The 14,281-nt window shown below is 33.7% G+C and overlaps 1 protein-coding gene across 1 annotated transcript in view; it reads left to right on the top strand.

Moving 5' to 3' along the window:
• ZFPM2 (zinc finger protein, FOG family member 2) overlaps positions 9,645–14,281 on the top strand; it is a gene marked incomplete at its 5' end in the record, with an annotated part of 388,259 nt that continues 383,622 nt past the window's right edge. The window contains 1 exon segment of the mRNA NM_001195374.1: positions 9,645–9,803. Coding sequence (NP_001182303.1) covers positions 9,645–9,803 — 159 coding nt within the window.

The following is a 14,281-nucleotide window of genomic DNA, read 5'->3' as shown; positions in this document are numbered from 1 at the left end:
TTCTATTAAGTGTTAACAAAAATATACTTTGTAGTGTCAACAGATAACTTTGCATAGCGTTTATATTCCTGCATAGTTGTTCATAAACTTGAACATAAGACAGAATCACCTGCAGGGTTTGTTAAAACAACGATGGATGCGCTCTGCCATCAGAGGTTCTGAAATCAGATCTGGAGTGGAGAGTGACAATTAATTTCGATTTTTTTTTTTTTTTTTTGCTTTTTAGGGCTGCTCCTGCGGCATATGGAAATTCCCAGGCTAGGAGTCAAATTGGAGCTGCAGCTGCCAGCCTGTATCACAGCCATAGCAATGCTGTGGGATCCCACTGAGCAAGGCCAGAGGATAGAACCGGAATCCTCATGAATACTAGTCAGGTTCCTTACTGCTGAGCCAGGACAGGAACTCCTGATTTTGAATTTTTAATGAGATCTCTTCTGATGTTAATGTTGCTGGTCTGGGGATGACGTTTAGAGAATCTCCATTTGCTGTCAGACTATTTGTAATCAGCCAATGAAGTCAGGCATCACTTTGAGAGCAATTATTTTATAAAATGTTTTATTTTTTTAAGAAAGTTCAATCAATAATTAATTGCACATGTAAAGAATCATTTTAATAAAGCAGGATCAGAAAGGGTGTTAGTAAATTGTAGGACTAAGTAAAGGGAAAATGATCTGTGTGATGAAATGCGGGTTATTAGATTCAAATTTTATTAAGAAGAAATAAAGTTTATGTATACAATGACCAAGACCTGATGCAATTTTTTTGTTGATTTTCTCCTGTAATTAAAAAAAATTCCCCAAATCTTTACAGTGATATTTTTCCTTTATTTCCTGCATGTAGCCATGTGCTAGTTGGATGTTTTCATATGAGACATATAAGCTGCTTATGAGACAAAGAAATGCATGCTGAATGTTTTAAGGGCCGTATTGATTCATTTGCCTTATGAAATTGTTTAAGAAATTAATCATCAGAATCCTTTGTTTCATATTCACTATTCAGCTAGTGCTTTTATTGTTATTGTGGACTTTAAAAAATTCAACACATATATTTTCTTTGATTTGCTCTAGAAAGAAAAAGAAATATATATTCATTCTAGAGTCAGAAGACTATGTTCCCCTTTCCCTCTATTTTTATATCTCTATTTAAATAAGATTTTTTTTTTTGGTCTTTTGTCTTTTTAGGGCCGCACCTGTGGCATGTGGAAGTTCCCAGGCTAGGGGTCTAATCCGAGCTGTAACTGCTGGCCTACACCACAGCCACAGCGTTGCGGGATCCGAGCGCATCTGCAACCTACACCACAGCTCACGGCAATGCTGGATCCTTAACCCAGTGAGCAAGGCCAAGGATCGAACCCGAAACCTCATGGTTCCTAGTTGCATTCATTGCCAGTGCGCCACGACGGAAACTCCTAAATAAGATAATTTTCAAAAAATCTCTTTTACTTATACTAATTTAACTTTCTTATATACCTATGTAGGGTATTATTAACAAGTTTGGCCAGAATTTAGTTTGTTAGATGAGAATACTAGCTATATTTTGATGATGCTTTGAAGTTTCAAAAGAAAAGTTATGTTTTTTCTTATACAATTCAATAAAGTTATACATTTTGATTAGTTCACCTAGTAAATATTTTTCAGCCATGTATCATGTATAAGAGATTCTGTGGATAGGCTCAAATCTCTTTTTTTCCTATTCATAGTGCTTTTAAAAGTCTAATGTACTGTATTCATATTCTGGGTAATATGTGATGTTTTGTTGTGACAGTAGAGTTCACTTTGGGAAAATTGTTCTACTTTCCTGACCCTGCACCCCCAAAAAGACTTCTGGTGGGCTGTAGGTGGACTTCTGGCAGGCTGTAGGTGTCCTTTCCTGCTTTGAATAACCAGGAAAGGACACGGATTGCACACTGATAGCAGAATAAAGTTCTGCAATAGTATAGTTAGTAATAATTTAAAGCTATATGTATTAGACATAAAAAAAAATGGCCCAGTATTAGCGCTCCTTATTTTGGTCTTCAATTTTATGACAGTTAAATTCAGCTAAAAAATTCTTATTTGAGTAACTATTAAATGCTATGGTTAAATGAAAAGTACTATACTTATTTCTAATTATAAATGGAGGTAAGATAGAATTATATCGGGGAAATGAGGAAATGCACTAGAATTTAGGATATCTAAGAAGCCTTCCCTGCCCTCCTCATATTAAAATGGAATATCTTCTTTAAAAACTAAATTGTATGCATTATGTGCATGTTTGTCTCCTTCGTCCAGTTATCCACTCCCTTCCAGCCGGGGCCATCCACCTGTTACACTGCTCTTATCCCAGTGCCGAACACAGTGTCCGCCACGTGCTTTACCCTCAGTAAATATTAGTTAAGGAATAATGAAGGAATGAACAAATGCATGAATACATGAAAGTCTCATAAAGAGAAGAAAATAATACACAAGACTTTCATCTTTTGTATTTACTGCCAATTAGGGGCTTTTTAATTATTGAAATACATCACAAAGATGTAGAAAAGTATAGTTTTAGTAAAGAATATACTTTCATATTTCTTTATGATAGAGTTACTGTCTTCAGTAAGCTTTATGGGGCTGTGAACTGAGACCTGATTACAAAATATGTGGATTTCAATGCCATCTCTGTCACTAACTTGCTGGGTTAATGCACAAGGCACTTACTAATGAACGTTTTTTTTTTGTTTTTTTGTTTTTTTTTTTTTTTGGTGTCTGAGTTTCTGAGAATAAATTAGTCATTAGAGATTCTAGCTCAAATTTATCTGGATTTTCTCATCTGACTTTCTTTTTCTTGTGTTATCAGTGTTTAATCTACTATGTAAGATTAGCTGATGCTTGCTGGGCTTGCGTATGTCCTAATAAGCAGGATTGTTATTTTCATGTTAGCATCATTCACTTAATTTGAAGGTTTCCAAACAAAGGTTTTCAGGGGAAAAACTTAAAGAATTTAAAGTGTTCTCAGATTTATGTATAAGAAGTGTTAATACTGCCGTCTAATAAAAATGGCCAAAGACCTTGTAGCAAAGAATATTTTTCTATTTTTATAAAATCAAAGAATTCATTTCCCCCCTGAAGAAACAATTTGAATAAAACCTGACCCCCTTCTCTTCTCTTTACAATGGAGTGTGGTTGAATTGAACCCTCCATTAAAAATTCTCTAATATCTTTTTTTGCATTAACATTTCAGAACTCAATTTAAATATTCACAGATCTCATTTTTAATAAACTTAACAAAATTCCAGGTAATTTCCTTCAACTTTCTAGATTGAAGGACAGCAGTTGGTACAGATATAAAAAAGATGTACAGCTATGAGCAAAGCCCAAAATCAATTATGTATAAGAAATAACCTAACACATGGAAAGAAATTAATCAAAAAGACGAATTTTTACTCTATGATTCTCTGGTTGGCTACCTGCAGGCAACAAACGCAAATGAAAAAAAATCAACATTCTTCCTGCAGATAAGAGAAAAATTAATAAAAATGTTTCCTTCCTACTAGATCCCCTGATGCAACTATTGTTAAAAGTGAGTGACTTCAGGAAGAACTTGCTCGTTTAAAATACTATTTTTTTTAAGACTACAGAAATAAGGTTTTATTCTTGCTGTTAAGCTCAATTACATGAGTTAGTGTGGATTTGCACTGTCCAAAGAGCATCCCTCTTCCCTGCCCCTTCTCATTAAATAGCTCTGTGGGAAATGCATGAGACAAATGTAATAGGAACCAAGTGAGTAGCATTTTGAGCTGTGCCTACAGGGTAATGATGATTCATAAGGAATCTGAGTGTAGCAGCTGAAAACTCAAGTGAGGAACTACTGAAAGCCACAAAATATGCCCTGAATAAAGTTAGTAAAAGGATATCGGGACTCTAAATTTAGAGAGAAGTATTCCTACTCCATCCTGAGATGGAGGAGGGTGCATTTTTGTGGATTCCTGCTTTTGAATTTAGAGTTGAGTTTTTATTTCCCATTTCTAATTGAACAAACTGGCCATATGGGTACAGAACACATGAAACTAAAAATCTTGCCCATTGGAAGTGTCTTCTATTTTGTAATTTATGAATACCATCCTGAAATTAACAAAGAAACATGAGGCTGGAATACAGAGTATTTTGTAACATAATGTCCAGTTTAAATATCAATCCACTGCTGCATTTCTGCATTACATTAGGAAAGTGTAATGTAAGTTTAGAAGGAAAAGTTCTATATTAACTTCTCTTACCTATCAACGAAAATACTGCATACCATTTTAGAGTTTTGACGTATTTGTGTGCTATGTGTTAAACACACCAGAATTTGTCTATTCCTTATTTACATATTTACATTTTGAAAAGTAGCAACACATGATAAATGTGGCTCGACTATTATGTAACAAAACATGGCATACATTATTGCTTAAATTATCAGGTTTGGAGATCTCTATTGTTTTATATATACTGAAAGGTTCAACATACCTTCTCATTCCTTTGTCTGTGTGAATCTTTTGCAAATGCCTTTAAAGGAGCTGGCAACTTGGGGACAATCCCACCATTTTCATTTTCATTAGTTCATTAAAATTTTGGGAAATTTATTCCATCATATGTATTATTTGTTCTGTGTATGAGTAAAATGATATAATAGAAATTTTTGATGAAGCTTTTCATATTAATAATACTGTCAGATATAAAAATCCTCTGAAATGGCATACTTTAAGAAGCACCGGAATAAAAGGGTTTGGAAATATTTGTGTGTTTTCAGGGGAACTCACCTAGCAAAATTTCTGAGCACACTGTGATGGATTATTGTAATTATTGGGAATGATAATATTTTAATTCAGCTTTCTTCCCACCTGTCAGTTGCAATCAAGGCTGCCCAGTATTCTGAAACAGTCTCATTTTGCTAGGTGGCTAGTCTTGTGCAGCTTCTAGAATGCTTAGAATATTAATGTGCGGAGAGGAGATTGAATGCTTTCTGTAGTTCCATTATGGCAAAGGGTTTGTCTTGTTTTAATCAAAAGGCATGCAAAACTGAACTAAAATAATTTAGAATAAATTAATGCCAGTGATTTCTTAAGGGAAAAGCACTCTTTGGGAGATATTGCATTAGAACCCTAGAACTCGGCTTTTCTTTCTCGTCTTCATACTTGACAATGTTTTTTACTTTCTGTAGGATTTAATTTCTTTTTTGGGAGCCTCATTCTGAAGTACCTTGAATTTATGTGAACAAAGACAATCTGACATTTAGGTGAGGTTAGTCCAGTTTGTAGCAGACTGCCAAAGAAGGAAGTTATTTATCGAGACCGCTGAGTTGAAAGGCATGTATATTTGATTTAACATTTATGATGTTGGTCTTTGTCATTTCTTGCATTTCCTCATTGTATTGCTTATTTTAATCTTCTTTCCTCAAAGTTCTTATTTAGCATCTATATTTTTTTCCCTAGAGGATTGTTTTTGGTTTTTTTGTTTGTTTGTTTTTGGTCACCATCTAGCTCTTACTCCAGTGGCTTTGGAAGGGTTTCGGGTATTTCTTTAACTGTCTGAAATTGTAGCAATAATTTTCTCATACATTCTTTTATCTGGGGAGTAAGTACTCCTCAAAGTGCTTCTTAACTGTACATGTCCAATTCTTGATTTTCATTTCATTCAGTGATTATGCTACCAGGGTACAGCATAGGACTACTTGATCTCAAACATCCTTTTTGTCCTTTACCAGCTCCAGATCACTGAGACAACCACCAAATGAAAGACTCTCCCACATCTAGGGCCAGCATTTGCAACATAGTTGTTGGTCCTAAATAAGGCTTTGCTGCCCGCTGGATGGACATTGTTACTGCCCGGTGTTGTGAATCTGCACAACCCTTCTTAGCTTCAGCTTTCTCTCTGGAGGGTCAGGCAGCTCTGGTCAATTCAGATGGTTCCCCAGTATTCAGTTGTCTCCCTTTAATGGGAATGTTACTTTGCGCCTCCAGAATCTTCCAGTGATCTATTATTCATACAGTTTAAAGATGGAAAGATGTCTCCTCATTCTGAGAGATGTCTAACAGCATTATGGATACAGCATCATTGTATTCCTAGCTTCAGGATGTATAGCTAATTATTAGCATTTTAAAAATCAGGTAAATGTTTATATTTGTAAACACTAAGCTTATTCATTCTGGCAAGTATGTTTGAATATCTATAAATCAGAGGCAGTTGAAGAGCTGAAATTCAGATTTCCTGACACTTGCCTGCCAAGTGGCCTCAATCAGAAGTAATTTTCTCCATGAGGGCACATGGAGCTCAGTCATAAGCCTTTTCTGAGTAGATATTATTATTTGTGTCAAATTACGTGTGGTGATTTTTCTGAAGTGGACTTCTGTGCCCACTAATCCATACACAGGAGGTTCCTTCATTCCCTCCTTCATTGGTGCTATTAATTGTACTTGTGCTTCAAGTGTCTCTTACCCTTTTAAAATGTTGGTTTATGGCCACCGATTATCTGTAAGGTTTTCCTGTTAAAGAAACATGTAATATCGGGAGTGGAGTGAGATCTAATCTTAAGCAATAAATACTATGCATTTTAAGAGAAACCTTCCTGATTTGCTATCATGGCTAAAGAAATGGTTAGTAATTTCACATTTTAAAGTGCAGTAAATAATATTAATCTGGCACATATTTTAGGAGAAATACACGTTGGCCATTAAATCACCTTCCCCTGGCTTGTTCTAAGTATTGACAGTGAGGTCTCATGTATTTTGAACAATGGGCTCAAGAATTTTTTCCTTTGCTTTGGGCTTTTGTACTTTGTTTTTGAAAAGTCCTTCTTTTCAACTACATGCTCAGAATTGCAAATTGATAGCCACCATAAAGTAAAACAGGCCTTGGAATATAGAATACTGTACTATCAATTAAGATTATATCATAATCTTTTATAAATAAAAGTTATATGTGATATATAGGCTTTTTTTGACATATGTATGTCTGTATAGATGGCTTTGTTAGACTTTTTGAAGCATAGATCAATGCTTTGTGATGTTGTTTTCTTTCAAATTTTCACGAGGTTTTTCCATTTAATTCGTAATAATTAAATTTCAATTTGATATTATACTACTGAAGCCAACTTGTTAAGTCATTGAATGTTTTAAATACTTCTTCAATTATTTATTATATTTAATAAAGACTTAAGAATGTATGATCAAAATTTTATTTTTAAAAATGAAAGCATTTTTACTATTAATTTTACTCTTACAATATGCATACACTCTCTTTATACTATATAAACTTTTATAATTGAAGGGTATCCACATAAAGAAATTTAGTAAAATAAGTATGAATTATTTAAAATATTTATTTTTCAAGTAGATATTTGTCTTTTGTTAGCAAAAGCCAGTGTATATATTCCAAAATAAATATGTATTGCCATTCTGTTACATGATATAAACTGAAATTAAGGCAGTTTCTTTATAGATTGACTTGGTAGAGATAAAAATTGTATAAATAATTAAATATTGGGCATCAATTATTTTATTTTTGGTAATGTCTATAAGATATTCCTGGTTATTTTTTTGGGGGGGGGTTGTAATAGTTTGGTTGACTGTCAGTTAACCTGAGAAGAGCAACACAGGTGCCTTAATTTTTAAAGACTAGATCTTTAAGCATCTAAGAACAAAGTTATGTGAATATAAATTAGCCATTTCTGAGGGTTTCTGTGTTTACGAGTAACTTGTTTTATAGATTTATTTATGAAAGGATGCATTTATAATTATCAAAGAATGGTTTGCATAGTGGTATGGTATATTCATAAAAGGTATTTTTTAAAAATCTTACATTTTCATATCAACTTTTTTTTATAATGATATTAACTTGTAAGCTTATTCTGGTTAACTAACCTCCTGACCTTTATTTTCCAGATTTACCAAATAGAAATAGTAATAATTCCCATAGCTACCTCACTGGGTTATTTTAAAGATCACATAAGAAGGTGCTTTGAAAATCCTACATGAGATGGTTTAGGTGTCTTCTTTTATAAAATAAAAACATGGAAAAATTCGATTTTATTCCTCATTAACCTCAGAATTAATAATTAGAATTATTCAGATAACACTTTTAGTGATTGTAATATTTTACCTTATTATCATTTTATATATTCCTGTCTTGGTACTTGACATAATTGTTTTAAGAGGTGAAAGATTATAAATTTTAAACTTCAAATAATGAATAAGAGAGAAAAACTAAAAAAGAGGTCCATGGCTTTTGAATGTGGTTTGTGTTAAAACAAAATCTATGGCTTTTTTTAAGCCCTCCACCTAGAGTATATAAAACACATTGCCAGAGTTTGAAGTTAGGGCATCCTTTCTTCCTTATTAACATTTGTAATTTTGAAGAAAAGAAAAAATAAATTTAAAAAAAGGGCAAAGAAACTCTGTAAGAAGTGTTTTGCTTGGATGTCCCTTAATTTAATCCATGCAGCTGATTCTCTCTGTGAAAATGTGGCGTGTGAATTCAGCCCTTTGGGAACTTGCTTTTGGGAAAACAGCAGATGACATCATTGTACCTATTCTTGTTTGCTCACACATATGTAAAAATTGTAATATATGCACTATAAAATTATTTATAAAATTTCTCCTTTGCTCCTGAAATTTCCTAGCACATTTCTAAGAAGTAAGAGAAAAAGACTGCGTAAGCCTTTTAAGTATTTAGCCTGTCTGATGAGACTGCTGACATGAGTGACAATTAGTACAAATTACCATAATTGTGTTCTTTGGATGAAATGCCACAGTGCTTCTCTAGGAGCAAAGGCAGGCTTCCTTTAGTAAAATGAGTCGGATACTTTGATTCTTTAGGGCAGTAAGAAATTCACAGTCGGTAATGCGGTAGTCCCATGTCGTCCACTTCAAATCCATCTGAACATCTACAGCCCTCCCTTTCCTTTCAAATAAAATCAGGCCATTAATGTAATGCGCCTCACTCTCATTCACTCTAAGGAAGTTGTATTTTTATTACAGAAAAAGTATCACATAAATACAAATTACATTTTTTCATTAAAAAACTACTTTTCATTTCAGAAAAAATTCAATTAATTATGAATAGGGTTATGCTTTCATCAGGGAGAGAAATATGTAATTTTTCTTCAAGCCTCAAACACATATAATGAAATCTGTTCTCGGAATCCACTCTTAAGATGGATTTTTTTTTAAAGTATAGACTTTATTAAAATCTCAGTTCAATTAAAATGCATTCAATTACTTTAAATCTTTATTAAAATCTCAGGTAAAATTGTACAACAGTGTAAAAGAGACTTGTACTCTTTACCAGGCAGTTAATTTTAACAAATGAGCATAAGTGCACAGGTTTGCTCTTCAGGAGAGAATTTAAAAAAAAAAAAAAAAAAAAAAAAAAGCTTTGGGCTTCAAGTTGTGGGTAGGGAAGATGGAAGATGGAGGTTGCTTTCTATGTAGTAACTTCAGGAACTGGTTTCCTTCTACTTCTTATGGCAACTTTACTTGTTAATATGGATGTGGTATTATCCTGTGTGAGCACTTTTGGTGCTACTTGGGTTATTCATAGAGTACCTTCTCCTCACCACCTTAATCAAAAAGACCCTATTTAAGGATTTTATTTCACTTTCTTCTTTGGATGTTTTTGGTACAGTGTCCCTGGTTCTTTTTCAAGGGCCGCTAGAAGATGCCATTGAAGAGGAAGAAGAAGAATGTCCATCAGAGGAAACAGACATCATCTCAAAGGGGGACTTTCCACTGGAGGAAAGCTTTTCCACAGAATTTGGGCAAGAAAATCTGAGCTGCGAAGAAGTGGAATACTTTTGTAACAAAGGTAATCATTAATGGCTGGATGCAATATGTGGATATGTGAGTCCATTTACTCAGGTGATTTTGTATAGTGGAAAAAAATGCATTGATAGAGTGGAGGAGGAGTGTTCAGAGTGCTCTTACATAACTCAACAGTCTGAAAATATGTGCAGCGTTTTTTTAAAGATACAGTATTTTGAAGGGTAAGAGAAATGTTATCATCCATAAGTCATACTGTATATTTAAAGTTTTGTATTGATTGGCCAATTAACTGTAAACATTTTCATGTTTGTTGGCCAATTACCAATAATACATTTGATGTTTATCATTTATTAGGACAAATATTTATTGAATGTCAATTGTTTGCAAGCTACTGAATTAGGCATTGGGGGTAAGCAGGTAACTGGTCAGAGAGCCTGCACCAAAGGTTCTGACTCATTGAAAACTAAATACTTTAAAGTGTTCGACATCTGATTTCAACACTGAGGATGGTGCTTTTTTAGATATTGTCAAATAATACACAGTCTTTCTCTCTTCTAGATATTCTTTTGATACACTAACATTATAACAGAAGAAGAACTTGAAACATTATATCTCATTGTATTTCCAACCTTAACTGGGAGCCAAGTGGCCTTGCCAGTAACTGTATCCTCGTTGGGCATGTATACTCATTATTTAACTTGTTTTTTTTTTCAAAAATGTGTTTAAGGTTCCTTATTATTCTTTTCAATTTATTTTTATTTGATTGTTTTGCCTCTGCAAGTGAGATAGATCCTATTAGCTCCTGCACCAGCATATGATTTCAAAGTGCTTGGATCTCTTCCTGGGTTTAGAACAGCTGCTTTTGTTGATTTTATGATTGTTTCCCAGAGGGTATGACTGGGAGTATGTGTCTCTCTCTTTATGTCTATATGTATGTTTATGTTTGTGTTTGTACCATTTTTATTTTCTAGGCAGAGATATTATCTGAAGAGATTTTATTATGTGTTTGTGTCAATTTGATGATCAGATTTGACAGTCTGAAATCAAGGATGCTGATATACTCTCCCCCAAAACTGCTAATATATATGTCTCCATGGTGACACACATGTGTATATATAATATATATTCGATACATATTATTACTACTTCAGTATAACTTTCTCCTGATGTTGATGTGTTAAAAACAAAAGAAGCCAGCCAGTTCCTACCCCTGTGGTCAGTAGCATTCCATGCATGAAGGCTGAGGAAATGCAATGGCACCACCAGCTCTTGGATACACTGAAGTTTAGGAAACCTCTTTGACCATTAACTCCTGAAGACCTCAAGATAGCTCTGTAACCTGGTCCTTGTTCCTCAATCAGAGACTATTGACTGAAAACAAGATTGGCTTGGACAGAATAGGCCTTCTTAGTATTCACTCAGATTTGAGGCCAAATTAATATTTTCTCTAGTTGTTTTGTATGTTAGAACCATTTTTTGATGCTACATAGCCACAGCATTACATATTAGAGTTGGCTGGAGAGGAGGAGTTTTTAAATCTGTTTGATGGCATCCTATTTGCCATCTTTATCAAGAAATATATCCTTGACTGTATGTAGACTACCTACCTTATATTGTGAGATTTCACTAAAGGAAGGAACCAGTAGTTAGAAAGTACCATTTATTCTTGTTGCTCTTGTCCTTAAAAGAATTAGGATTTGGATTCAGACATTTTTGTCAATTTAATTAATTCAGGGAGGCAGCAATAATAGGTATTGTTAGATGTATTTTACATTCTGGGATGATCATTGGTGATGGTCTGTGTTTAATGAAAGGATATAGAACTCCAGGTTTTAAGTTAATAGTTTCTTGGAAAAAAATAGACTATGGCAGATGCTTATTACATGATTGCATAATTACAGTCTCAGAATAATAGTCTCCCTCTATACTAAACAGAATCTTAACTCATGAAAAATAATGACAGGTCTTGAGGAACTAAAAACAAACAAACAAAAAAGCAAAACACAAACCCAAAAAATAACTTAATTACTATTATTAAGAACATTGTTTAGTGAATATTATTGTTTGATAGAATTAGAAATTTGAAAAATATAGAAGACATAGTTAATATATAATATAGATAATGGATTAACATATAATTAACAAATGTATAGTAAAAAAATAGTTCTCTAATGTTTAGTTTGAAACTACAAAGTAATGATAGGTAGGAATAAGAATTATACTTTTCACATAATATTTTTCAGGATAAATACTACCGTTGCTATTTCAAACTACTGTTGCCTTATTTAATAGTAAAAAGATTTTCATTATTTTACTCTCTGAAGATGTGAGACCAGGGAATTCCCACTGATGTTATTAAGAACTGGTGTGAAAGAGAGACACGCTTTGATATGTACTGCATCCCCTTGAGGTCATACAAGGGATCCCATCCATTTTTCATTTAAGTTGGTTATCTAAAATAGGAAGAGAAAATTTTCTGTTTGGAAAATTAGGGTCTAATTTCTCTGCAGAAATTTACATGTGAGTGTCAGTGGCACATAATTATGTTTTCTTGCCGGTTGCAGGGAAGAAGATAGATTAGGCATTAAAAGAGTATAAGTATTTAAATGGTTAATGATGCCAGTGTCATGATTGAAAAAAACATGTAAGAACTATTCTTTTGAAGAAAAGTAATCTTTAAGGTGGGATCGTTGATGAGATAATTTTTGTACATATTTTCAATCATTTGTGACAATTTAAAAATTGTCAGTTTATATAAGTAAATGGATTACTTGGAAAGTTTCTTTGCCCAAAGATCTAGCTGTGATCAAAATCTAGCAATGACATAGTTGCTTTACTGGGTTTCACATCAAATGTGTTTTTCTTATCAAACAAAGGATAGGAGTTTAAAAAATCAGATCACAAAAAACATGGTTAGAGTATCTTCTTTTCCAAATAATGTTTTTTGACACATTGTCAGAAAAGAATCCTGAGAATATATAGTTACAATATATCTTCATTCGTGTTTTAGCAACTGTATTTTGTATGTAAGCAGTCATATCCTATTATATCTTATTATAACTTTCCTTTTCTAAAAAGGAAGAAAGAAAGATCTCTACTCTGTAGAGACATAGCTTCTATAGGTGTAAGTTCCTGCTTCCTTTTGAAATTGAGCTCCTACATTATACAGGGTATTTTTAGTATTTAGAACTACTCTTTCCTCATTATTGCAGTATATTCCTCAGTCCCACGTGGATATTATCTATTCTCTTGCTGTCAAAGGGAAGGCTTTTTTTCCTGTCTTGAAGTGTTTATTAATATTAGTAAAGTTGCTCGTTATTACAAAACATGTGATTAAATATGACCCAAATCACTCTCATAATGTAATATTATGCAGAAAACTTAAAAACTCTTGATCAGAATTTTGTCATCCTTAAATGTGTAGAATTCTTAATCATGTGAATCTGAAGCATAAATTACACAATTAAAAATGGAGGAGATCAGTTTAATAAAACCTGGTTATAGTCACAGGACTAAAATTTGAATCTGACAATTTTGTTGAAGATCCCTGTGTCAGTTTTTACTTTGGGTTAGTTGCATATTTCATGTTTTTATTTTTCATCTTTGTAATGAAAGATGCTCTTTCAAAGTGGCTTTGGTATTCTTAGATTTTGAGAATTTTAGCAAAATATAAGGCAGTACTTTCAATTTGCACCATCCTCTTTGGTGCAATGAGTTGAGATCATTTGGCATCTTGCCTTACAGTATCTCAGAGAGGAAGGAAACAAGCAAGAATTATTTCCTTGAATTTACAGATGACGAAGACATCAAGGCTGGGTCCATAAGTGCTACACGTTTCCTGTGGTATTGACTTATTTACTTCAATGACTTTTTTCTGCCTTTAGTCTGGTTTATAGAGTAAACATGGAAGTACATCAATGTAGGTTTAGAGCTAAGGCAACTAATATAAATTGAAATATAGGTGGTCTGGAAAGCAACCTGGAGAGCTTTTAGTTATGTCACAGCTGGCAGGTGGAAATGCTTTCATGTATTAGCAATTCTTGGATAAACTCAGGGACAGTCAGTTTTATAGTGGGGTTGACATTGGGGCAACTCTAAAATTGGTTTACTCTGATTAGTTGTTTCGAAGGTGGTTTCCTCAGAGAAGTATTCAAGTGTGTTAATGATTAAAGTAAACAAACATGTCTTGGAACATATTCCAGGGGGATGTCACAGAATAGGAGAACACTGTCAGGCCAGTATCAGTAGGCCATCAGAATGCCATCAACAAACAAACAGAAACCTCCGAAGAAACTTCGTGTCAGTGAACTTTGAATTATCAATAATGATTTTCTAGAAAAGTTGCCAAAGGTCCTTATAAACTGGGCTCCGATGACGTCACCTCTAAACCAAGTCTGAAAGGTAAAATGATGTCATCAGAGTTGATTTGGGGGAGTTTCCCATGTGGCTCAGCAGTAACGAATCCGACGTATCCGTGAGGATGAGGGTTCGATCCCTGGCCTTGCTCAGTGGGTTAAGGAT

Source organism: Sus scrofa, chromosome 4 (assembly GCF_000003025.6).
Source record: "Sus scrofa isolate TJ Tabasco breed Duroc chromosome 4, Sscrofa11.1, whole genome shotgun sequence".
NCBI lineage: Eukaryota > Metazoa > Chordata > Mammalia > Artiodactyla > Suidae > Sus > Sus scrofa.
The sequence above is the reverse complement of the archived record's forward strand: the minus strand, read 5'-3'. Positions and strand labels throughout refer to the sequence as shown.